This window comes from Amblyomma mixtum, chromosome 5 (genome assembly GCF_055824585.1).
Source record: "Amblyomma mixtum isolate Tamu chromosome 5, ASM5582458v1, whole genome shotgun sequence".
NCBI classification, from domain to species: Eukaryota; Metazoa; Arthropoda; class Arachnida; order Ixodida; family Ixodidae; genus Amblyomma; species Amblyomma mixtum.
The window spans coordinates 94,877-121,673 of record NC_143016.1 but is presented as its reverse complement, the minus strand read 5'-3'; the positions used below and the strand labels follow the sequence as shown (position 1 = coordinate 121,673).

At 46.3% G+C, this 26,797-nt stretch overlaps 1 protein-coding gene across 1 annotated transcript; it reads left to right on the top strand.

The window, feature by feature from the left end:
• The first annotated feature begins 18 nt into the window (after positions 1-18).
• On the top strand, positions 19-26,797 carry MED1 (Mediator complex subunit 1). Its single transcript, XM_089542877.1, has 17 exons — positions 19-166; positions 576-703; positions 2,621-2,699; positions 3,451-3,505; positions 3,573-3,702; positions 5,230-5,258; positions 5,331-5,402; positions 8,997-9,071; positions 9,234-9,301; positions 9,839-9,925; positions 11,116-11,230; positions 11,307-11,431; positions 17,423-17,529; positions 20,419-20,602; positions 22,979-23,074; positions 23,146-23,251; positions 23,733-26,797. Exons 1-17 carry the CDS (start codon positions 97-99, stop codon positions 26,407-26,409), a joined length of 4,203 nt encoding a protein of 1,400 aa, XP_089399003.1. The 5' UTR covers positions 19-96; the 3' UTR covers positions 26,410-26,797.

The window sequence follows — 26,797 nt, the reverse complement described above, 5'->3', positions numbered from 1 at the left end:
CTTTTGTTTTTGCTGGTTTACGTGTTCGTTGAAACGAACTTGCTATATCAAAAGAAGTAAGCGCAAACAAACATCCGAAAACGATGCTTTTCAAGCATGGCGGCTGTCGAAAAGCCAGCAGTGGTAGTTCCGAGCTCACAAATTGGCACAAAGGACGTAATAGAGAGTAAGTTCAGCTCACAAGAGGGGCTGATAGTTTTTTTAAGTTTTGCTGCTTCACTCTGCTCAGAGTGGCACTTACTCGCCGATGTGTTCCCTCATGCACGATGGCCCTAAACAAGCAGCGTCTCGTAGTACAAGCGTCGCGGCAAACCAGCTTCAAGCTTTCGGTTGCTTTTCTTGTTTCTGTTTCGCACAATCATCCGGTGTTGTGCCGGTGGCGTTCCGTGAGCACAAGTGCAGAAAATTGGGCTCCCGAGGTCGCCGCTCCTTAGATCCCGAGCAAAGCATCTCTTGGTGACAGCGAGGTGTCAATGCAGCGTCCGCATTGCGTGGTGTCCTGCGTTTATGGTTTCGATGCTGTGATGTTTTGTTGGTGCGCTGTGCCACCGACTGACGGAATGCTTCTGGTACAGCTTCGCAGAATGGGAAAGAGAACTCGAACGAAAACCCCAGGGAGAACCTCCTGGAGAAGCTCCGTGCCAAGGCCAAACACTACAAGCCCTGGGGAGACATGGCCAAAGCTCTTCGCATGGCTATCATGGTCAGTTTGCTTTTAATGGTTTGCTGTACATGTTTTAGCGTAGACGGAGGTTACAAGAGCTGCCTCTGACTGTCAAGTGTTACATTGTGCGGTGTGGATGAATCGAATGAAGAGTGTGTTTAGATCGCAGTGCAGCAACGCGTGCGGAAGCGCAGAGGCACTTTCGCTTCGTTCCGGTCATTGGCTGCTGTCTGTGAGCGTTACAAGTACAGTGCACTAGCACAGTCACTTTCAAGAGTGTGGTGCATGTTGGGCGTTCATTCCCCCTATGCAAGTACTCCAAATTTTGGTTGTTAAACACAGGAACATGCACGAACTGTGTGCAGAGCAGAGACCGACTTTTTCGGTTTTATTTGTCACTGTTAGCTCTCAAAATGCCCATCATCAACCTGAGTTTCTACTGGTGTTCATAGTTTTCACCACAGAAATTGCAGCACTAGTAGCTTATTCAGTAGTGCTGCTACTGCCGTTGGTAGAGAATTAGCACAGTAGCGTTTATTTTGTTGTACACATGGCACCGCTTTTGCCCTAAAGCTCGCTGGTGTGAGTAAGCATTGATACCTGAAATGCTATGTTGTTAACATAATGCTACTGTATTAATGTGGCATCTTTGCCTGTTCTAAGAGGTTGGTGTGCCTCACACTGGCTACACCTTTCATTATGTGTGGCCGTAGGTGTGTTTTATGTCACTGTAGGGCAAAGTGGAGGTGCCTGTCAATGCTTTGATCCGTGTTGGAACAGTTTGCAGAGTACTGTATTTCCTCACACCTTGCATTCATGCTGACTGTGTACTAGTGATTTGCGTATGTTTCACTTATGAGGTGCAACAAGTGTGGCGTAGGCCATCATTACCATGTATGCTGTCAGTGATCTGTATTGAAAGATATCTGTTCTTCTTGCCCTCTGGGGCATTAGTGATATCTGTGATGATTTCATTATTCTTTCAAGAAGAAAGCATTTGGTGTTCACTAGTGCATTATATATGATCCAAGGGCTCGTTACCTTCAGGGTCATGTGTAATTTAACAAAGAAAAGACTGAACAAAATAGCAAAATTTGGCTCATACAATATTTGTTCTGAGAAACTGTCGCAGTGGCTACTGGTTGGTAGTGGCACACCACTGTCTGTGATTGGCTGCATCTGTATTGTCTCTAGGTGCAAGCAGTAATATTGTTTAATTAGCACTGAGCAAATACACAAGCAGAAGAAAATTGCATGGCACACAGACCCTTTCACTTGACCATAATTGCAATGTTCAGAATAAATTTGCCTCACACACCAGTGGTTACTGCTGGATTGATCCAAATTACCAAGGATCTAGACTACAGTGGGAAACTTTGTGCTTTGATATTGTTGCTCAGGCTTAAGTATCCTCTTTTTGTTCTTTTCGTGTCAACTTCAAATTTAAACCAGCTTCCGAACTTTCTTTTTATTTACTAGCAAAAGAGGCACACCTTGTTTACATTATTGGGTTAGTAACTTTAAGGTTACTCTAAAATTAGTAGCTGTGATGTGTTCAAAGTTTATCATGGCTCTGTGAAAACGAAAGCTCTACATTACCTTGCTGTGTTTAAAATTCTTACTCAAGCTTGCGTCTTCAGCCATTCCAGCCTCCTGCACTTTCAACCCGATGTAGCCATTATATTTTCAAAGTCCTGTTTAAAATGAAAAGCTGAGCAACATTTTGCTTCAGCGGCCTCACTCTCTTCAGTGAGCATTTTTATGGGTTTGTTATGTTCATCTCTTGGATTGATGGCATGGAGCTGAAAGGCTAGGAGTTGCACAGATTATCTTTTATCTATTCAGTAAATATATTTCTGTGAAGCTGATGTACACTGGATACACATATTCGATAACTGAAAGTGAATGTGCTGTTGGGTATGTTGGGTAACTAATTTCTGCACATTTCTCTTACAGGAGAAACACCATTTGGTGGACAGTGCCGATCGTAGCCAACTGCAGAAGTGCCTTGACATGATACAGAAGTCCATCAGAGGTAGGGCAACCATTGGTGCCGCAAAGGTGGCTTGAGCAGTTTAGTTTGCCTGTGGTTATGTGCCAATTAGGCGGGATGCATGCTGAAGTGTGCAAGTCAAAAGGCAGGCATAGATTGTGTTTAAACTTGAGCATTAAAGGGCACTCACCTTGATGCATTAACTTCTCTGAATGCTGTTTTAAACTAATTTCAACTAAGTTCAACTATTTCAGCTATTAGTTCGAGCATCCGCCTCGATGCCGGAGGTGTGTGGTTTGATTCCAGTGCCACCGGGTACCCGCCTGTGATAAAATCGGTACAGGCTTTCCTCTAGCTTGGTGCTTGGCTTATCTTTGGTGAATTAGATATTGGGTCTTTGACCCCACCTTGTATAGATGAGAAACACCATGTGCCATGGCACTCTTTGGCCAAAGCTCCCCTTTTGCAAAAACGTGATTTAAGGCATGCTTACACCAATGGTTCCTAATTTAGCAGTTTTAGTTGTTTCTGTTATCTCTGTTGTGAATTGGACCTTGTTTCGTCCTGTGACCTCAAATAGCTCAAACAATGTAACACATCTGCTCACACCCATGGTACTGAATTTCAAAGTCGCAGAACGAATCTCACGATATGGTTGTGCCCCTTGAAGAAAGGGTGTCATAATCGTTGCCATTATGAGACATAAACTGATATACATAGAAAAAACAGAGTGAAAACTATGTGTTTACTTTTTATTTACTTTTTATTCATTTATTATTTTTTTGGTTTCCAGTGACATCGATGCAGTCGATGATTGAGAGGCTGGACACCATCACACGGCAGCAAGGGTAGGTTACGCCTCTTCTTGTTAACAGGCAGTCCGCTGAGTGCGTTTCACAATGTCAAATGTTTTAGCCTCATGTTCACCACGGGTCCCGGAGGCCAGGAGTGCTTCATCAGCTCGGACATGTTCTACGTGGAGGTACTCCTGGAGCCAAGCGGAACCGTTAACGATGTCAAGATATCTCACCACGGAGATCCTTTGGTGGGTGCCGCTGTTTTCTCTCCGTGTGTGCTCAAGCACAGGTTGTGAGCATGTTGTCAGTTAACTTTTTTTTTTTTCAACTACACTTGCTGCTCATTCTCCTGTCTTGCATTCCCATCTCCCGTTTCTGGTCATCTTTCCTGCAACTATATCCTCCCAAAGGAAGGCAAAACTACCTTTTGTGCGCTGAAGAAAGAGAGAGGAAGAGAAAAAAAAAAATTATTAGTGAGTGCAGTGGTTGTCACACCCAGGGACAGTCACTTGCTTACCAAAGCTGTTCAAGTCAGTGAGTGAGTGATGCCGTGGATCGCAAAGAAGCTCTGCATTCATGCCCTACTATTAAGAAGTGGAGTACTACTGCCATGCACTTTCAGTGTACACCAGGTGCGAACACACAAATGTGAACATCTGCCTTGTAAACATGACTAAACGCCGTATTTTTAGTTTGAGCATTACTTGAAAGGTGTAGCTTAAGTACAGGTTGAGCAAAGAAAAGGCACACACAGCAGGAAACTGATCAGAAGGTACGCTAAGCACATTTATGCCATGTGTTTGTGCAACAGAAAAATTAGCATTGGGACCAAATTTTGTCTGAAATATCGTCACACTTGAGAGGTGCCACACCACCTACTTTAGTGCTTTTTGAAACTCAAAACCAGTACTTCTGTTGAGACCTGGTGCAGCTGTTTCAGTATTTGCTCAAATTAAAAGTAAGCTTTCTTTCCAAAACTTTTCTCAGAAAAATTTCGTTCTGTTGACTTTCCTCTCCTGATTGCTTGACACACTGAGTAGGAGATTCGGTCTGTTCAAATATTCCAAGAAACTGAGCTATAACATGCATTAATGCGGTCAGACGCTACATGTCAGCATAATGTATTTGTTGATGCTGTTACAGTCCTGACAAGGTGAGTTGTGTAACTTGGGTTCATTTAGAGTTCAGGAGTCTCAGGCTAGTAGAACACAAAATCGTTTTCCGAGCTGGAATGATGGAAGTTGCTGTGAGCAATGCAGATTTGGTCCTTGGCTGCAAAGCGCATGAGATAACGTTGACTATGTTCTTGTTTTCAACAAAGCTGCTTAGCCGGAAGTGCTCCAACCAAATTTCCTAGTGGATTGCTAGAATAATGCATCTTTGAGAGAACCTTGCTTTCTGTAACTAACCCACCACAGGCAGAAACATTGTTTATGCTATGAGATTGTTCAGTACAAGCACTTGAAAACCAGTGGAGGGACATGTTCGCTGACATTTTGTGCACAAATTGATGTTTCATTCACCTTGGCGTCCAAAGTAATAAGCTTTTTTCTGCACAGAAAAAGCATTGGCGTGTGCTGAGAGTTTTGACTGTTGTCTATCTGACAGAAAAGATAAGTTAATGCTAAGTAAAAGAAGTAAAATATACAATTACTACCACAGCAAGCGATGCACTGCGCATTGATTTCAAGATTTGTATGCAAGTATCATATTCCACATTGCTTTTCACTGATAACTGACTGAAAAACTCTTGTTTCTCTCTTTTCTTCTGACAGAGCTGCCCTGAGCTGACGCAGGTGCTGTTGTGAGTGAAGTCACCTTTGTCTGGTTTTCTCATTTTAATCTTTTGCTACAAGTTCTTTTATATTGAACCCAGGAGGGGAGACTTCGCCGAGTTCACCAAGCACCTTGAAGGATTGGCATCCATATACCAGCTGAATGCCGACAAGTAAGCAGACGGGCTTGTATTTGAAGGTTTAGCTGTTGTTTTCATTTGAAGTGCTTGTGAGCCTACATAGTGAGGGGGTTTTCCTCCCTTAAGCTTGTGCTGATGCCTTTCTGTGATCACAGGCCGTTTTTTTATCTCAAATTGTTCCGGTAGCATTGTGTTATAACTCCTCCTTTTCAGAGTCAGTTGTTGCCCACTTGCTTATTATTTATAATTAGCATTATGTTTAGAAATATTTAATATTATGGACTCATTGTAAGAGCTGGGAAACATTTTTACCTGAAGAAAGTTCAACAAAATATTTGTGGAATAAAAAACTTGTCTTTTTTCAAGTCAAGTAATTGCCGGCATTGTGAAAGTTGATTTATAGAAATTGCCTGTATGAAGTGTGTGTAGATGGATAGATTGCTCTCGGAGCATATTAGTAGGCAATTCCAGTGATTTTTTGTAACATTTTGAAGTAATAACAGCTTTATCGTTTTTAGACCTTTCTCCCTTTCTTGCAGTAAATGTAAATTATTTTTTGTGATAACAAGGAAGACAATCTTGAAAAACAGAAAATTGGAGTTGAAACTGCCAGTACAACCTAAGGCAATCTTCTGCATGATGTAGTGATGGCATTATGGACATGGTTGGTAAAACTTGTTTACGCGTCGAATGGCCGAAGGAGCAGCTGTAATCAATGGCCTTGTTCATAAATTACTCGCATAAATCAAAACGACCTCGGTATTTTTTCGTTCAACAAGCATCGAATGGGTATTAGTCGGTAGGTAATGTTTGTGGTGTTGAAAACATATGGTTGCCATTATCAGCTGGAGGCCACAAAATGCTCAACTTTATAATTAATTTGCATAGAAACCAGGTGCTGCACAGCTGTGAAGCATGGCATGAAAGATCAGGAGAGAGAGGAAAGCCTGAAAAAAAAAAAAAGAAAGCTTGTTGGAATGCGCGATTTTCAAAAAAACACTGGAATTTTCCATTAGAAGCGAAAATAGAGCAGACATCAGTGGCTCTGCCCTGCCATATATTTCTCCACACTGTGAGTACTGGAGCTTCTTTGTCAAGTGTGTTGCGTCAAGAGACTGTATTGTAATCTATACAGTAAAGCATCTTTGATATGTTTAAGGAAAAAAATGGAAAAACGTATTATCCAGGAAAACGTATGATCCAAACCGCCCAGTTTTGAAAAATAACTGTTAAAAGAGGTACAACGGCATTCATTAACGGCCGCCGAGGTGGCTCAGTGGTTATGGAATTTCTATGGAGGCAAAATTCTAGAGGCCCTTGTATTTTGCGATGTCAGTGCACGTTAAAGAACCCCAGGTGGTCGAAATTTCCAGAGCCCTTCACTACGGCGTCTCTCATAGTCTTAGTCGCTTTGGGATGTTAAATCCCATAAACCAAACCATTCATTAACAATTTCACTTGATAAAAATGTCGATTAGCATTCCTTGGCACAAGGTCTGAACAGGTCCTTTTCTAGCGCTTGCAAAATTCAGTCTGAACTTGTGCCGTTTTAAATTGCGGAAGGAACTTTGCAATGCTTCTGGTGTTGTTGATGGCCCTTCAAAAGTAGACAAAAATCTCATCATTTTCAGATGCTTCGCTCCCTTGCACGTAAGCACTGCGGGAAGCTGCGGCGTCAGTTCTCTGTTGCAGTGTTCTTGCTTATGTAAATTCATTGTTGTATTTCTTAGATGCTTCGCCCCCCTTGCCCTCCAGCACCGAAACCGAAGGGTTTTTCCTTGTCATGTCGTGTCCCCGTAAAAATGGCTCTCTCGCATGTTAGTGCATCATTTTTGTGTGCGTGCGTGCGCACGCACACTTTTTCTCTGCACATAGGCACTGCAGAGAAGTCACCATGGTGGGTGACTGCCACTGCAATCCAGTTTTTCATGTTGCGTGCTCTTATGTTTAGCCCATATGTATGTTTTCTCATCAGCAATTGTTTGCTAGAGAGTTTGCAGCAAGATTTTGTAGAAATTTTAAACATAGTAGCCAGGAAGCTGTGTTGTCCGAGAACGTATTAACACTGAATTGTAAGGACCCTATTTTTTTTGGCACAGTGGAAAGCTTGCTATCTAAGGTGCTGGATTCTGCAACGGTTTTGTTTGAAATGCTGTAGAAAATTTTTACCAAGAATTTTTAAATCAGTGCATGTGCCTGTTTTTGTGTATCTCAATGCTGGAAACCATGATCAGATCACACGATGGCGATAGCACATTGGGAAAATTGTTGTACCAAAAATGTATATCAATCTCACCCGCCAGACAGTAATAAGGTATTTTTAGTATAAATCTTTTCAAAAAGAGGTCCATGGGTGCCGCCGTATTGGACACTAGGCTGTGCTCATAGTACAGGGAAGACTTGAGGATTAAGCTCCCCCACGTTCTCCACACAGCCTAGAAAACAGGTTTTCCTGAGGGTCATGAAAAGGTCTATAGAGTAGCGACTATTTCAGTTTCCGCCCCGCCGCGGTGGCTCAGTGGCTACGGCGCTCAGCTGCTGACCCGAAAGACTCGGGTTCGATCCCGGCCGCGGCGGTCGAATTTCTTTAGAGGAGAAATTCTAGAGGCCCGTGTACTGTGCGATGTCAGTGCACATTAAAGAACCCCAGGTGGTCGAAATTTTCGGAGCCCTTCACTACGGTGTCTCTCATAGCCTCAGTCGCTTTGGGACGTTAAACCCCAATAAACCTAAACCAAACCTATCTCAATTTCCACTCCCAAAGCTGTTACGGCACAGTGATGTGCACCTCGTCAATGAAAGTTTTAGTGGACTGTGATTGCCGCTCAAATTGAAAACTGTGGCACTGTCTTGGTGACAAAAGCTAAAAGCACATGGTTGATGATGTGAAGGGAGCATTGCTTTTCATCGAAGGATGCACTGGAGAGAGTGTAGACTATAATAAACATGGCGAACACTCCCAAAAGAAAAACAGTGTGCACTTAAAAGAAGTAAGCAATGTTTTACCGAGGTGTGGTCACGTGGTGGGCTACAGTGATAATGGCGGGTTTCACCACAAGATGGCTTTTTATGCTATTTTCAGTGCCATATTAAAACTGCAAATCCTCGCTGCTTTGATATTGCGGTGCTCACTTATTATGTTATGAAGTACAATCTTTTCATTTCTGCTATAACCTCTTGACACGTCTTGGTCACTCCCTTTAACCAGGATAAATATGTATACAGTAACTCTGTGGGACATTTCTAATGCCCGCAATTTTGTGTGTATGGACTGAGATGGTATAAATTTGGAACATATCAACGAAGATTTACTGTACCTAAAAAATAGCGGCCTTTCAACATGGCAAAATGAAATACTTTTGGTTTGAAGCAGTTCTTTGCCTTCAGAATAATACAGGAATGATAGGCTGAAAAGCACAGAAAGCACGAAGGTGACAAGATTTGATGGCGTTGTCACATGTGGCTATCCTACACATGACAGGGGCCAGACACGCGTATGGTGTTGTGGAGGCTAGAGACTATTGTGCTTACTAAGCACGAACCGAGCTCACAGAACTTACTGTTCTTTCTTGGAAGTGGTTTGTTGATGTTACTGGTTGACCTCTCTTAAATCGTTTTCTACCGCAGAAAGCAGAAGACCAAGGCTTATCTGGCTCTTCAAGCACTCGAGACCGACTTGAGTATTCTTTCTCAATTGCAAAGGTGTGTGAATGCTTAATTTTGATAACTTCCACCCGTCCCCATTAATTTTGATAACTATATTCAAATTCTACTTTTTTTTGGTGGACTAGTATTGGTTTAATTGAGTAATGTTAATGATTGAGTAATGTTACTGTATTAAGTGCCTTTTGTTTTGTTTTCCAGCTTCATGAATGAGCCTAGTAACCTTGTGCACAAGTCTCCAGTTGGCATCTTGCAACCACGCAAGGGAGGTGAGCATGCATCAAGATGTTTGCTGTAGAACTCGGCATTTATTTTCAATTAATACAGAAATCACATTGTTTCTAGCTGGCGGTTAACTGGTTGGCCTCTATACACAAGCTGAAAAATGTGAATTCGTGATGATGCTGTGAGGTTGTCTGTTGTCCCTGCATGCCAAGCCGGGTCATCCAAAATGCTGTGGAGCGATTCAGCTGATTGTGCAAGCTTCCCAAAGCATGTATGTTGTTGTGCACATATCTTAATGCACAAGAAGCGGTGTCAAAACCTGAGTGAGATTGCAGCCTTACAGACAAGGCCTACACTTGGTAAAGGCATTAATGTACATTAAAATTAAGTTCATTACAACAGTGGGCCGCATTGTACCATCAGAGTTCAGACTTAGCTCTCAAATGAACACTGCTTGAAAACAGTCGGCAGCTTTGCTGAGAAGAAGTCAGTACTGCTTTTTTTAGGCAGTCTGATGTGGTGGTACAGTGTAAAAGCTGTGCCGTTGGGAATATTCTTTCACCTGTGCTACTTTATTTCAGGCCACCCCATGAAGCTTACATTCTTCATCTCACCCTATGACTTACTTGACGTGGAGAGCAAGTCCTCTATTCCACTCACAGTTGAAGGCAAGTGCTTTTTTCATCGTCAGACCTATTTTGCATGATGGTCCTAGTTTCAGTGCAGTTAAGCATTGGAAACATTTTGAAACATGCTGTAGATTAGTTTCAATTTTAAGCACTGTAAAAATGCAAAAATTAATTGGCATACAGTGTCTTGTGTGGTTATTTTTGTCTGATTTACCAGCTATGGTCAATTATATTTATTTATACATACCTTACAGGCCTCCGGAGAGGCATTTTGTAAGGAGGGGTCAAATACAGAAGTTTGTGTAAAAGAGGTTAGAAATAAAAAGCCTAGTAAAAGTTCAGCAAAACAGGCAAAAGCAAGTGAGTTCAGATAACATATCGCAGTTCACAAAAATTGGTAAAGGTACAAGGCACTATGCGTCATGGAACAAAAACGGATGAAATGCATAAAGAGTTACACAACAGCAAAAGAAAACACTTCAGGTATACATGAGGGCAGTTGTGCGTGAACAGAACCAATGAGGCAAAAATCTCAAACAGCTGAAAACAAAGCTATATGAATCATGATTATATAAATGACGTGCTAAGCGTTATCAACGAAGCGTTTGAGTAGATGTTCACGAAAGGTGTCATGATTACGTTGCAGGGCGATGCAATCCGGATGATCGTTCCAGAGGCGGATGGCGCGCGGGAATCACGAGAAGTTGAAAGCATGACTGCTGCCATAAATGCGGGCATAGCTGTAGTTATTATGTAATCTATATGATAAGTAGGAGGGACGTTGTACATATGCTGGCGGTGAATTAGAGGCATGGTCGTAGTTATGAAAGATAGACAAAAGGGCAATGTCGCGACGAATTTTCAACGGATGGAGCGAAAGTTTGATCTTTAGTTGAGTTACATTGGAGTGATAACTGTAATTTTGTGAAATGAAAATGACAAGCCCTATTCTGGACAGCTTCCAACTTCTCTATGAGGTATTTCTGATGAGGTGACCAGATGGATGAAGCGTACTCTAGCTGCGGTCTGACAAAATCTTTGTCAATTTTCTGCTTGGCTGCTAGGCCAAATAGCGTAACCACACAGTCAAAGGTGTTCTCGTGCAAGTTCCACTTTTTTTCTTTATAAATTTTGTATAACTAAAGAAGAAATCACCTGGTATACTTCTGCTTCCTTTGCTTTGAAAGAGTGCATTTCGCTTACTGGGTTGCTGCACTCTCACTGTGCAGCCATCCTGGAGAAAGGTCTGGGTCACTCGGTGTCTGTGTGCATCGAGAGCTCGGGTTCACACAAGCTGCAGACAACTTCGCTCATCAGCGTAACGAATACTCCCGAGGGCAAAAAGTAAGCAGTTTTTCTTAGAGCTACCTAATATATGTTAGGGATTCCTTGTTTAACATACACTACTTGCACCATGCAGCCTTCCCTCATTTGCTGCCCTGAGCAACTTGAACAGTACCATGCTGCCAGCAAGCTTTGTGCTGAAGCTGCCCAAGCCCATCCCCATGGCCCTGGCTTTGGTCCGCCAAATACGCAACGTCACATGTAAGTATTGTCAGGGCTCATGCTTCTGCTGCGTGACTTGCTTAACGAGACTGCTTGTAGTTGATCGACTTCTCCTAAGAGCCGTTAGCAGTGTTCGTTGGTTTTGCACCAGCTGGTGCTCTTGGGGAAAGAAATGTTACTTTTTGCTATGCCCTCGTAGATGAGGCAGATGCCAGTAAGTGGCTTGTTCTTTGGTCTTGTATATGTCCATTTGGTCAGCAGAAACTGAAAAAGGCAGGGTACTGTCAGGCGACTGAGCCAGCTGCATCACCTGGTTCTTAGCTTGGGCAGACTAAACCACCAGTATAACTGCATCAAGCTCATGCTGCTGTGTCACAGGCCAGGAAAGGCTGATGTTCCTCTTGCTGACATTGAGCCCCCGCTGTGGACACATCACAGGTCCAGGTATCCTGGTCTTCTTCAGAGCTAAGCATCTGTTGTGTCCCCTTATTGCTTTTGTGTGTGTGCGCCCCCGCACCCTCCTCCTAACGACCACTCGCATCCTCCTCCTAACGACCACTTGCCTTTCGTCGCACGCTGTCGCCAGATGCCCCCCCATGGTGCGCCCCCGCATCCTCCTCCTGTTTTGGGAAGCCACTCCCTCCCGTGGACGCTTCTCCGCTCCCTCCTTTCTTCGGGCGGCCAGTTCGGCTCCTGCCTCGGTCGACGCTGGTCGCACCCTCATCGGCTTTAAATAAACGAAGTCTTAAAGTACCGTGTGCGTCTTTCGCTGCATTCAACACAGCGACCGGACACGACAGTGGCGACGAGAAAGTGGATTCGACCCGCGCTACGCAACGCTATTGACAAGCCATGGCTACGCGAGGGTTTCCCAATCAGATACCAGAATTCAACGGCTCATCGTGGTCATCGTGGGTTGGACGCCTTCAGTTCTACTTTGAAGCTAACAACATCACAGACCCAGCCTTGAAGAGGGCCAACCTGCTGACGCTGTGCGGGGAGCAGACCTACGATACTGTCTGCGCCCTTATTCAGCCAAGCACACCAGCGGCAGTGTCTTACGACGACATCGTAAAAGCGCTGCAAAAGCACTACGACCCAAGGCCATCTGAGGTCTACAGCCGGGCTCGCTTCCAACGACGAGATCAACTGGGAGGAGAAACTGTGAGCGCCTACGTAGCCGCGCTCAAGAAGCTCGCTGCCGACTGCAATTTTGGAACGCTGTCGACAACAGCTACCGGGCAGGAGGGAGACGCAGCTTCTTCTGCTAACACCACCATGCTTCCCTTGGACGTGATGTTACGCGACAGATTTGTGTGCGGACTGAGTGACGAGTCACTGCAGCAGCGCCTGTTCGCTGAGAAGGACCTCACATTCAGCAAAGCTTACGACATCGCCGTTCGAGCGGAGAGCGCCGGTCACCAGCAGAGAGGGATTCGCCGGAACACCGAGCCGGTACACCAGACAAGCAACCAGGTGCGCAAGCCTTCTGTTGTTGTAAAATCGTTCAAAAAGGCACAACGCTGCTGGCGGTGTGACGATCAACACAACCCCCAGGGATGTCGATTCCAGTCAGCCACGTGTAATTTTTGCCACAAGCGAGGGCATATCGAAAGAGCATGCATTACGAAACGGAGACTTGCCAAGATAAAGTCACCTTCCCAGCCTAATCACAGCGTCAACGCCTCAGAGAATACGCCGCTATCTGATCTCCATGGAACAACATCAGCAACACCATCTGTGTTGTACGACCTGAACACCATGAATCTCGGCACGCGACCGAAGATTTTTACAGAAGTAAGCGTACATCACCAGCTGATTAAGTTCGAGGTGGACTCCGGCGCAGCCTGTACTCTGATCAGTGAGGACACGTTCCGAACTTCATGGCCATCTGACGCACCCGCCCTGCAACAAGACGACACGCACCTGCGAACGTGGTCAGGACAGAATCTGCCACTATTGGGCTCTGCCAACGTGCAGGTTAACTACAACGGCCAGACCCATACGCTACCTCTGCTTGTTGTGAAGGGCACAGGATCAAGCCTTCTAGGGAGAAACTGGTTTTCTCCACTAGGCGTGATGATATGCGGCATACACCAGACGCCGAGCCAGAACATGGTTGAGCAACTGCAAGAGAAATACGAAAGAGTATTCTCGGAAGAGATTCCAGGAAACGAAGGGCCCCCGGTCACACTGGAGTTGTTGGACAACGCGCAACCCAAATTTCTGAAGGCCAGGCCGGTGCCGTTTGCTCTCCGAGATTCAGTTGAAAAAGAGTTGGACAAACTGGAGCAGCAAGGTGTCATCGAGCCGACGCAGCATTCAGAATGGGCCACACCACTTGTCGTAGTTCGCAAGAAGAACGGAACCATACGCCTCTGCGGAGACTACCGGAGCACCGTCAATCTTGCGACTAAAGCGTCCTCTTACCCGCTACCGACACCTGAAGAAGTATTCAGTGTACTACGTGGCGCAAGAGTCTTCAGCACATTGGACCTCACCCAGGCGTATCAGCAGCTGAAGGTGAGCGAGTCAACTGCTGAATTATTGGCAATTAACACACTGAAAGGCTTGTACAAAGTCAAGCGACTGCCTTTTGGCGTAGCTGCAGCCCCGGCCATATTTCAAAAATTCATGGAGACAGTGCTTCAGGGCATCCCAGGAGTTTGTGTCTACCTTGACGATGTCATCATCAGTGGCACTTCCACTGAAGAGCATGCAGTGCGCCTAGAGCTCGTTCTCGAAAGGCTAGCAAACGCTAATTTGTGCATAAGCAAATCGAAGTGCTGTTTTGCGGTGCCAGAGGTGCAATTTCTGGGACACCGAATTGATGCGGAAGGCATTCACCCTACCGAGGACAAAGTGCGAGCGATCACAGAAGCACGAGCTCCAACAAACAAGCAGGAGCTACAGGCTTTTCTCGGACTCTTGACGTTCTACGACCGGTTCTTGGAACAAAGAGCTACCGTGGCCAACGACTTATACCAACTCCTTCGGAAAGATGTGACATGGACATGGTCGCCACGCCATCAGCAGTCATTCGATGCCCTGAAAGACCTGATTCGAAGATGTACAGTCCTCCGCCACTACGACGAAAGGAAGCCTCTGCTTTTGGCTTGCGACGCATCACCGTGCGGAGTCGGCGCGGTTCTATAGCAAACTGACGAGCAAGGAAGGGAAGCTCCCATCGCCTTCGCCTCACGTACGTTGTCGCAAGCAGAACGCAACTACGCGCAACTTGACAAAGAAGGGCTAGCCATCGTCTACGCGGCGACACATTTTCACCAGTACATTGCCGGCCGGAAGGTGACCTTTATAACCGATCACCGACCGCTATTGGGCATTCTGGGACCACAAAGGCCTATGCCACCAACTTTGTCTCCGCGAATGACACGTTGGTGCATCAAACTCTCAGCGTACGACTACGCTCTGGTCTACCGCAATGGGAGTAAACATCAAAACGCCGATGCGCTAAGCCGTCTGCCACTAGACGCAACTGTTGACGAACCATTTCCACCAGGAGACATTCTGATGTTCGAAGCACTGCCAGAACCTCCGCTTACAGCAGGCACAGTTGCAGCATCTACGCAGAAGTGCGCAGCTCTCCGGCTAGTTTACACAGCTGTTCAACAAGGCAACGTGCATAAACTCAAAGGGGACAACTTCGACGCTTACCGCAGGCGAGCTACAGAGTTGAGCACCCATCGCGGCTGCATCATATTTGGGTCCCGAGTTGTGATGCCGAGAGAACTACGCGCACAAGCTATGTCTCTCATCCACGCCGGACATCGGGGCATCGTTGCAATGAAAAAGTGTGCCAGAAGCTACATGTGGTGGCCTGGCATTGACAACGACATCGAAACAGTGGTGCGAGAATGCAAGCCTTGCCAGAGCAGCCGGAGCGCCCCGCCGAAAGCTCCTGTCCCAGAATGGGAAAAGCCAGACACACCATGGCACACACTGCACATTGATTTTGCAGGACCAATTGAGGGCTGCACTTTCCTTGTGGTCGTAGATGCCTACACAAAGTGGCTTGAGATAAGGCAAATGGGACAGACGACTTCGGCAGCAGTCATTGACAACCTCCGATCACTATTTGCAACATTCGGCCTGCCGCGCAAGGTAGTGTTGGACAACGGAACACCGTTTGTGTCTGCGGAGATCCTCAAGTTTTATCGCGACAACGGGATCTCATCAGTTACATCGGCCCCCTACCACCCAGCGACAAACGGACAAGCCGAGCGCTACGTAGCCGAGCTAAAACGCGCCCTTGAAAGAGATCAGACAGGCTCGCTGCAGCGCCGCCTTGCGCGCTTTCTCTTCAAGCAGCACACGACGGTTCAGAGCACAACAGGCGAGACCCCCTCGAAAATGATGTTCGAGCGTGAAATGCGAACCCAGCTCACAGCCATCCTCCCCGAGCCAAAGGCAGAGACGTTCCGGGAAGAAAAAGCAATTCCGCGCTGCGGCACGCTTAATGAGGGGCAGCGCGTCCTCGCCCGACAGTTTCTGAAAAAGCCACGCTGGGAGGAAGCTACAATTGTCAGACGCATAGGCCTGCGCTCTTGGCTCGTCAACATACATGGCACAGTAGCACGCCGACATCTCAACCAGCTGCGTAGATTTACGACGCCATCTGAGAGCTGTCCGCCAGCGGAGAGAACACGTGCTCCATCTTCCCACATAGCCTGGCACCTCTTCCCGGAAGAAGAGACTTCGCCCAGGACAGACCTAGGAGACACAGCGAACAACAGCCAGCCTACAAGTGTTTCTCCCCCGAGCGCACAAAGCCAGCGCGCCTCCACGCGTGAGCGCCGACCCCCTGCACGATACCAGGCAACTTTCTAAGGGGGAAGGAAGTGTTGTGTCCCCTTATTGCTTTTGTGTGTGTGCGCCCCCGCACCCTCCTCCTAACGACCACTCGCATCCTCCTCCTAACGACCACTTGCCTTTCGTCGCACGCTGTCGCCAGATGCCCCCCCATGGTGCGCCCCCGCATCCTCCTCCTGTTTTGGGAAGCCACTCCCTCCCGTGGACGCTTCTCCGCTCCCTCCTTTCTTCGGGCGGCCAGTTCGGCTCCTGCCTCGGTCGACGCTGGTCGCACCCTCATCGGCTTTAAATAAACGAAGTCTTAAAGTACCGTGTGCGTCTTTCGCTGCATTCAACACAGCGACCGGACACGACAGCATCAAAATCAAAATACCGTGCGCCCTGGTGCATTTCAACGCCTTTTCAGACATTCCAAGCAGAAAAGCGCACCCAGCACCCATGGAGATGACTGGACTTCCATCACAAATAAGATTCAGCATGATTGATCAGATAATGTTACATAACTTTAGAAAGCTTCAGCAGGGAACAGAAGCAGCAGTATGCTGTTACATCTGCCAGCAAAGAGAGAGAGAGAAAGCAATTTAATGAAAGGAAAAGTGGAGAGGTTGGCCGGTAAGGTGGCCTGCCACTCCACACTGGGGAAACGGGAAAGGGAAAGGAGAGTGAGGGTGCAAATGGAGAGTGATGATGTCCTGGATTATAGAGGAGACTACGCACATTGTGGGTGGCACTCATCTTGCGTAGCCAACAGCAAAATCAGTGTTTGATGAGCCACTTGCATATGATAGCAACGTTTGAGTGCACTGTATGGCCATTTCATGGTATGACAGCAAAACTAGGAACTTCACCCTCCTGTTCTGTGTTGTAGATGTGCCCAAGGTTTATCTTGGAAGTGTGTTGCACATGGCAGTCAGTCACTGTAAAATAACAAGATTCGGGTGTTGCTGAGCTTTGCCGACACCACTATCATCTAGGGAAGTAGCATATATAAACAGGAATGGCAGTTTTGTAATAATGAATTATGCCAGGTGCTGTGTGTTAGCATCCGTTTATAAATCCCTGTTTAACACTATGTTCGTTCACTCAATTGCTGGGGGTCTACAAGCCACTACGCAAAGAAAACAGTTGCATCTAATAAGCTTCTGTTCAGTGGTGGCAATAGAAATTGCTCTCTCACTGTAAGTGGTGACCACTTTTCAGCAATCGATTGTGCCGACACCAGCACTGCACAGCCTCTGCTGTCCCTGATCATCAACCAAGCATCCGAAGGGAAGCTTACGGCATCCAGCGATCGTGGCCTGAATGTGGTGAGATGAGCATCTCTGCAAGCTGCTTGTTATGCACTCCTGTAATTCTTGCCAAATTGAGTGTGTCAGCTAGATTCTTGCTCTCCTTTTGCCATGTTGCATTTGGAGAGGAGCATGCTGCTAAATGGCAGGCATCACTGACCATTGTTCTATTATGCCATCATGTATGTGTTCTATGCCTTTGTTCTTTATTATTATTATTTCAGGGGTGACACAGCAAATGAAATGCCTAATTTATTCAAAATTTTCAATTTCTCAATTTATTATTTCTTTTCTAACACTCAGGTGTTTATCTGTATCGTGACGAAAACTGATACCAAAATATGGAGCAAAAGTTTAAAGAATGACTTCATTCTCGTCGAAAGTTGTGAGCTAAGCGCGCTTCTGATGGTCCCAGCACATCAGGAATTCTGCAGCTTTCCTATGAGAGAGCACGATCTATCTTGGTATCACCATGAGGAGGAGAGATGGGAAGATCAGAGCTTCCATTGGTTGCAGTGCCACACTTCTCTGACAAAAAGCAACAGCATACGATGCAATAAACGAGGCAAATGCAGATATTAACTTTGATTTCCTCGGCTTCCACTTTCTGTGCTGTTGCTGTAACTCACCCCTGCAATGTTTTGTAACCAATGACAGTAGAATGATTCTGTTTGTAGCGCATCATTCCTAAAATTGAAGAGTGAAATAAAACTCTTTAATTTCTACGAATATGTGCATGGTAAATTTTAACTTATTTTTATAAAATTGCTAAGCATTTTAAAAACTAGTCAAATACAGCTTAACTTTGCAGTGAAGCTCCACCCACGCTCGAGACCGCCACACATAATTCCTCCACTACAGAAGGTGAAGGCCTTTCTTGCTGCCTAAACATGAAGCTAATCACAAGACGAAATATTAAGCTCAAGAACTGTGATGTCTGGCTTGTTTGATATTGTGGAACATAAAAGCTGATTGTATTTACTAATTGTGATTGTTCTGCGGAGTAATACAGGGCACCACAGACCATGGCTCACTGTTAGCAAGTGCTGTTTTTTTTTTGTTTTTTTTTGTATCTACTATCATCACTTTATTGCAAACAACGAAATTTTGCAAAAATGCTGACATCCAAAACCTGTCCGGTTTCTCTATAGTTATTTACCGTCCCAGGGATGACATTATGGAGGTGTTAATTGTAATAACTCAACACCTATAGCAGGTAGCTTAAAATAAGCTGCAGTTCTGAAATTAATATAAAATGTTACATAACTGTGCTCAATTTTTTTACATTTCGTGAAGAAATAACTAAACTAGTTTTATTAGCTGCCGCTCCCCTGTAAAGGGGGATGCGGTTCTTGGAGATATAAAAAAAATTCGAAAAAGTCGTCATTTAGAGAAACATTTTTTTTATACTAAATATACTTCAAAGTATATCTCTGAAAAATATCCACGTTGTAAATGATCCCAAAATACAAAAAAAAACTATCTTGAGAGAGACATGGCCGAAGCACTCTTTAACCACTGCCATTTTGCCTCTATTTTAAAGCTTGTTTCGTGCCCTTTCATTTGACACCTTCCAAGATGGAATCAGAGCAGCATAGCCTGGCATAAATTTATCCAGGAAGAATAGAGGTGTGTGGTCATGCTATTTTTACTGGCTTTTAAGTTATGCATTAAATTTAATTGGTTGCTTTCCTAAATTACCTATTAGCCAACCCGATTTGTGCATTCTGTTCATTGATTTTTTTTTACCAATGTATTTTCACTGAGGCAAGGGTAAAAGAATCATTGCTGCACAAAGTGCATCTAAGTGATTCAGTTCCATAAATATTTCAAAATAATTAAAAAATTTTTACCTCATGGCCCATAACGAAGAGCCCAATTAATTAAAATCGCAAAACTTAAAAATTCAAGCTGTTATTGCAAATGTTTTACTGGACATAAAAAAAAAGAGTGATTTCAAGAAGAATCCTACCATAAGTGAAAAAAAAATATATTTTATGGGTCTTTCCCAATTTATTTTATTTCATAAATACTGCCGACTGCCCTTTGGCGGTCAAGGCAGGAGTGCACAAAGGAAAAAAAAAGAAAAAGTTACAAAGTAGTAACAACAAAATAACAGCAACAAAGGGCGATTACAGTACGAGGACATAAATTCCATAAGACCAACGGGAAGCAAAAAAAGTACAGGCAAATCATCCGACGTCAAACAGACTAAGTGAACAGAATAAAAACAAGGAAACCGAAATACACTGTGTACTAGACGCGCTACTGCGATACATGAGCCGAAACAGCAGACAAGAAAGATTCTGAAGATACCAGGTTGGTGATATCGCTTGGCAGTCGGTTCCATTCGGAAATGGTGCGTGGAAAGAAGGAACAAGAATATGATTTTGTTCGGCATCGTGGCATCAAGATAGTCCTTTCGTGTTTGTTACGGGTGGGGCGTGTTGTGTTGTATTGCATGTAACTCTGAAAATTCAGCTTTGTTTTATTATGTATGATATTAAACAACATTTTTAGTCGGTGCTGCTTGCGACGGGATTCAAGCGTGGGAAGCCCAGATCTGTTGAGCAAATCAGATACCGAGACCTGCCGACCATAAGTGTGCCCCTGCCTTCTGTCACTGTCAGTGCCTTTGTTTTTTGGAAAGTCCCACATCATGCGTACAGCTCGGTATAGTGAATATGACCCCATTTTTTTATGTTATGAAGTGGAAGACATTGAGGCACACTGCTGGTCTCGCACTATTCATGGTAGAGAGGTTACTGCTTTCCTTAGCACCTGCTGCATGGTCACGCCATGCCACTTGCTTCCAGTTTTTTTTCCCTGTAACATCATGGTCGATGCCTGTCAACTGGTCTCAGCCAAGCTTAATGAGCGCTGTGGCCACCCAACTTTGTCATGCAGACCCTGCCAGATCAGCAGCACTGCTACTACCTGCTGTCGGGGAGCCCCGAGTTGACTGGAGTGCTGGTGTCGGGCGTGCCGTTCACACACCCGACTCACGTGCCACAGATCCTGGTGTTCCTCAGACAGCAGCTGCTCTTCAACACCTTGGTCGCCAGCTGCGTGCGACCATCCAGCCGACAGAGTGAGCAAAGCCCACTTGCTTTTCCGTCCCTCTATTTGCAACACCTCGCTTCCTCGTTGTTGTTTCCCCATATCAGCATGAAAAAAAAATGAAGGAGAAAACGGAAAGCAACTTCTATAAGTTCTGCTTTAATGCTGTGCTAACCAACCTAACACAAAAGGGTGGGGCAAAAGGAGACTTGTCGATTTCTTAACATTGTAGATTTGGCTGAAAAAAATTCATATCAGAGACAAGTCCAAATAGCAGTGAAGAGGCCTACTTTTAAAGAAAAAATATCTTCTTCAAATATCATGTTCCAAAGTGTTCCAAGCATTCTTAGAAACTTCAACTTGTTGTCCTGTGTGGCCGATTTCCCTAATTAAATCGAATTAACGTCTGGCTCCCGCCTTTATTTTTTGAATTCTTCCCGTATGGTGGGCGGAGTCGACCAACGCGTGGAGTGCCTTTCAGCCAGCTCCGTGGAGGCTTTGCTTTCGCTTTATTTTGTTTTTAGGTTTCCGTGAATAAATAGTTTCATTTGCAGATAATATAGCTGCAAAATAAGCCCGCAGAAATAAAAATATGCGCGGACTATTTGCTTCTACGGATTACTACGTATTACTCCGCCGATGGCAGAGCGGCAAGCCACCACGGGACTGGGTGAAAGGCACTCCGCGCGTTGGTCGACTCCGCCCACCGTATGGGGAGAATGAAAAAAAAAAAAAGGCGGGAGCCGGCTGTTAATTCGATTTAATTAGGGAAATCGGCAACACAGGGCAATAAATCGAACTTTCTAAGAATGCTCGGAACGTGTAGATTGAGTTCCCGCGGCAAAAAGACGAGTTAAGACGACTGCAAAAAGACGACTGCACCTTTAATATGGGCATTTTTAGAAAAATTTTTGAATTTCGAAATTCTAGAGGCCCGTGAGCTGTGCGTTGTCAGTGCATGTTAAAAAAACCCCAGGTGGTCGAAATTTCCGGAGCCCTTCACTTCAGCATCCCTCATAGTCTGAGTGGCTTTTGGACGTTAAACCTCCATAAACCATAGACTAGTTTTGACCTAAACGCAGGATTTATGGTACAAAGGCAGTCCGAATATGTTAATAAGCATTTTTATTTAGATTTCGCTTGATTAAGGCATTCTCCCGACCAGGTAATTCAACTTCCGAAGCGGTGGTGCATAGCCAGTACAACGTTCAGAATAAGACACCCTGTATGTGCACACTGCATGTCGTTCTGCAAACACATTAGTGTATGGCAAGTGTAATTTTTCTTTGTATGAATATATATAGTCCAGACACACTAAACAGCATTCCACCAGACATAGTTTCATTTATGATCTGAACAGCATTGTGGATAAAGGAATGTTAAGATGCCAACATCATAGGAGGGTCATTTTACTTACCATAGGAATGACGAGACGATCCAGGCTGCTCCCTCTGATCACTAGGGGATTAGTAGACATTGTGTGCTAATCAAATGCCATTGAAGGACTGCATTTAACTCTGCCATAGCAGATGCCGCCACATGTTGCCACTAGAGTAGGTGCTTATTTGCCACACCAGTGCGACCCCTTTTTTTAAAATTTATTTCTCGCCATCAACAAAAATACTTTCTCAGTCTTTTTATATGTGAAACTAATTAAATGGCTTGACCACATTATCACATTATGTGATGGGAATGTGATAGCATCAAATTCTGAAGTTCGCTTGGCCTGCTTCTTTGTCATGGCTGCTCGCCGCATGCGCTATGCCTTTGCAGCCATCGACACTCCATCTGTAGCAGCATACTTCCGTCGTCAGCTCTCCGCTTGTGGGGATTTGCCGCTGTGGTAAACACGTGCAGTGTTGATTCTGGCTTCATGCCAACCTGATATGCGGAGCTGTGTACACATCTCTGCACACAACCAAGCAAAACTGCCAACTGACACCGAGCCCACCACGGCGCTCACTCATATCATGTGGCCTCATGATATCACACACTTCGTTGGCCAGTCAGGGAATTTTATGGCACATGTCACCGCTGGACATCAGGTTTTTTCCTCAGTTGTCCTCTGTGTATCTTTAAAGCCATGGGGCATTAATATGCATTTCAGCACACATACAGGAAAAGGCATATATACCATGATGTGGATTGGAACATTACAAAAGTGAGGTGATGTTTGTTTTGGGCATTGTTATTTGCAAACAGCAAAGCAAGCAGTAAGAGGCAACTTATTTGTAAGTGGGTGTTTAGCAAGTGTGAGCACCTAGTCTCATTGCACAGTAAAGTGAGAGCAACGCAAAAGAAACTGAACCACATAGAAAAACCTGTAGGATAGTTTAGTGGTGAGTTCCAGGTGTGTGATTAAGCCACTAGAACTAGAGCTTTCTGCCTTTGATCTCCACTTCTGCAGATGCCGAGATGTCGCACATGTTTGAAGTGAACACCTCATCCATATCAAACATCAGCATCTCCTTTGAGCACCCCTTGGACGAATCTCTGGCAACAGGTATGGGTCGCCAGTGTGGGCTTGCCACCAATGTTGCCTGTGGTTAATGTGTCCCTTCCTTCTTCCCACAGTTGACCTGAACCTTAGTGAAATCACCAGTGTCAAGTGCCGTATCTACACACTCAACAGCGACATTAGCATCTGCACTGACGAGTATGCTAGCAAGGTGATGCAGCGGTGAGTGTTTTTATATCGGCAACAATTTGTGCTGGTAGCTATTTGTTAAACCTTTAAATTATAGAACTTAATTAAAAGTTGGTTGACGTGCTAGCATTAAAAGTTAGTGCATTGCCATTTGACATAGTTTGAGTCAGTGTAGCATATATATCACATTGCACCTGTCTTTTTGGCTAAGATCTTATCTAGATTGTTGAGCATGAATTAGTGAAAAAGCATTGTGAAATTTGTGTGAAAACTGTCCCACATTGAGTGAGGAAGCAACACTTCAGTATCTCTTCTTGAATGGAGAATCCTTACCATTCATATCTGTAAATTCCCTATTGTGAGCTGTGCCAAAAAAGAAAATGGTAACCTTAAGAGTACTTCTGTCCTGCTATGCTGGTAACTGGAAATGATGTGTGCAGTGTGTGGATAGCATAGCTGCCCCCCCACACTGTAAATTTCGGGCCCAGTTTAGAATTTTCTGTGTAATATGCAGGTGCCTGTCCATACCAGTGACCATGCGAGCAGTGATAAGAAAGGCACAAGGTCAGCGAGCACGCATGTCCAGCCAAGGGGACTCGTATAGCAGTGCCCTCAACAGTGGAGGAAATGCATACCTGACCGGCCTGCCTGGCTACGGTCCTGGCCCAGCCACCGGTTCCTTCGGCGACTTCACGCCAGCTGGCAAGGCTGACAGCTACCGAGAAGCTGAAGAGGAGCCTGGCACACTGGGCTCAATTCTGGGTGGACCGCTGCCATCACAGAGCCCGAACATGATGTTGATGAGCATGCTGAGTGATGTGCCCTCAGCAAGCAACTCTCCTGCTGCCCCAGGGTTTCCTTTTTTAGGCCAGGCCAAGCCTCGGAACAAGCGCAAGAGAAAAGCGACAACTTCATCTGACGGCCGAAGCCCGAAACGCAGAGAAGATGATGGCGGTGGCACCGACCCAGAGGAGGAGCCTTTTTTAGAGTCTGAAGCGGGGCAGAACAAGGCGGCGCTTCTGAACCCCGCTGAGCTGGCTGGCGCCACCACGGAACCCGCCACCGATGACGCTGCCAGCTTCCTCAGAGGAGGAGCCGCACTCTTTTCTGACGAAGGCACCGACCCAGGGGAGGTGAATCGACCTCCTCCTGGCCGCAAGGTCAAGCGTGTCCGTAGTGAAGAGGCCCGGGAAGATATCAAGCTCGAGAGGGAAGGCTCTCGGTCCCAGGACAGCGGTCCAAAAAACTTGTTTCCCGGTGGGGACTCCGATAAGCTGTCCCGCTCGGCGTCACCACCGGTCAGCTTCAAAATTGAAAAATCAGGGGACAGTCTCAAAATTTCCAAAACCGAAAGCAAGTCGGGGTCCAAACCCCGTGATTCTTCAGAGCTGCGTAAGAAGCTAGACAACAAGAAAGAACGCAAGAGAAAAAGAGCTGAGAGTGTAGACTCGGGCTGCCATGAGCCTGCCGTGGCTGCTTCCCCAGAACCAACAGAACTGTCTCAGCAAGCTTTCAACCTGAGCACAAAGCCACATGGGTCCGCGAGCCCCTCGGCATCCCGACCTCCCGTAAAAAAGAGCGCCAGTTCATTGGTTAGCAATGGAAAGAAACTTGCAAGGCCGCAGCAGCCAGCACCTTCAAGTGGCACCAAGTGCAGTGCAGAGGCTGACAACCGACCTGCTGCTAAGTCCCCCCAAAAGAGCAGCCCCAGCAAGCCGGTTTCATCTGTTACCGGCAGTGCTTACACTCCCAGTAGCAGTCCTGTGGCTAAGCAGCCTCCATCGTCTCCTACGGGGACTCTGAAGCTGAAGCACCTCAACTTGCCTTCATCCACCACAATCACACCAGTGGTGGCCAAGCCTGCCTTGCCATCACCGACATCGACAGCAGCTCCCAGCATCACTATAGTGCCTACTACCTCAGTAGCTGGTGGCTCCAACAATCTCAATAAGCCGCCCAAGTCACGCAAGGGTTGTCTAAATGCGGTGATTGCCAAGCTGACCAACACGATGGCGTCGCCACTGGTCGGGCCACCTGTACCTGAACTTCCAGGCACCAGGCCAGATGTGGCAGTCAAATCGGGTGAGAAGAGGGATAGTCCTACGTTGGGCAAGGAGGGAAAGGAAGGGAGGACCTCGGCGACAGAAGGCGGCACATTGAAAGAGGGTGCCGGCATCAAACTCACCGTCACAAAAACTTCAGGCATTTACAAATGCTCCTCAGGAAAAGCTAAAATCGGCGCGTCATCGTCCAAAGGAACCCTCTCAAGCGGAGCAAAGGTCAAAAGCTCTCAGAAGCCGAGCAGCTTGGCTGCAGGGGCATCAGCCAAGAAAGTTCCCCACAAGGTGCCCCCCGCGAAGCTCAGCCCAAGCCAGGGCTTCCCGTGCGACAACGCGTCGAATGCGCTTCCGTCGCTCGCGCCACGGGTCGCCCACAACAACGCTAGCTCGCTCAAGAATGCCTCCAAATTGGCGGTGCCCAGCAAATCGGGCGTGCGCCCCGAAAAGAAAGCGAACGAGCCCAAGCCCGTCGCCGAGAAGGAAGCCAGTCTGATGCCGCCACCACCCCAGTCGAGGACTGCACCTAAGAGCGTAGAAACGGGAGGACCGCCTCCCGCCGACGAGGCCGCCCTGCGAATGCTGCTGGGTCCCGCAGAAGGAGACGGCGAACAGTGGCGCGCACTGAAGGGTGAAGCCAGTGGCGAGGACCTCCTGACGAAGGTCGAAAACGGGCCGGAAATCGGGCCGGTGGCCCTAACTGTACCGCGCGCCTCTTCGTCTTCCACCGAACTGCGAACTCCGGAGGACAAGGGAGCTAGCGCAGCGGCTCATCCAATCGCCTTGACGAAGGCAGCAGCACCCCCGCCCGCCGCTGGCGATGTTGACAGCAGTCCTGAGGACGGCCTGGTCATCGATTTTGCATTGGACAGCAGTAAGAAGGCCGCGCCTGTGTGCCACAGCTCCCCGCGGCCTCCCCCCGAGCCCGTGGTTCCCGAACTGCCGGCCAGGGCGTCACCGGCGCTCAGTCTCAGTGCCAAGTCGCCGTATTTCGTGCCGTCCCCGTCACTCAAGTCTCCGCAGGCGGGCAGCCCGCCCTCCAACCACTCTGTGTCGAGCTCGCTGTCGAGGCCGTCACCGTGTGTCATTGACGACGAGCTAATGGACGAAGCGATTGTAGGACTCGGGAAATGAGCCTGTAGCTTTATGTATGGGTGTCCAAAGCAAGTGAAGCAGCCGTGCTTCTAATAATGCAACGTGGTTGGCAGCTATTGTCGAATGACGTGCATCCGACTTTCCTGTCTGCCATCAACTTGCGCGCTGTTCGTCATCATGCATCTGGACGTCACACAAGCATAACAGCAATCTGACTGCCGACATCAGCTGTGCACGTTGACGCAATCAATAATGACTACTCTGTAGATACTGTACATAAATTTTTTGTGAAGTGTACGTTAACAAGTTATGCATGTAATCGTCGCGATTTTTAATTCACCCCTGCTTAGAACTGCATTGGACAGATATCCGGGTGCAGATGCATGTATATTACTTGAAGGAAAAGATACGGATGGTAAATAGGAAA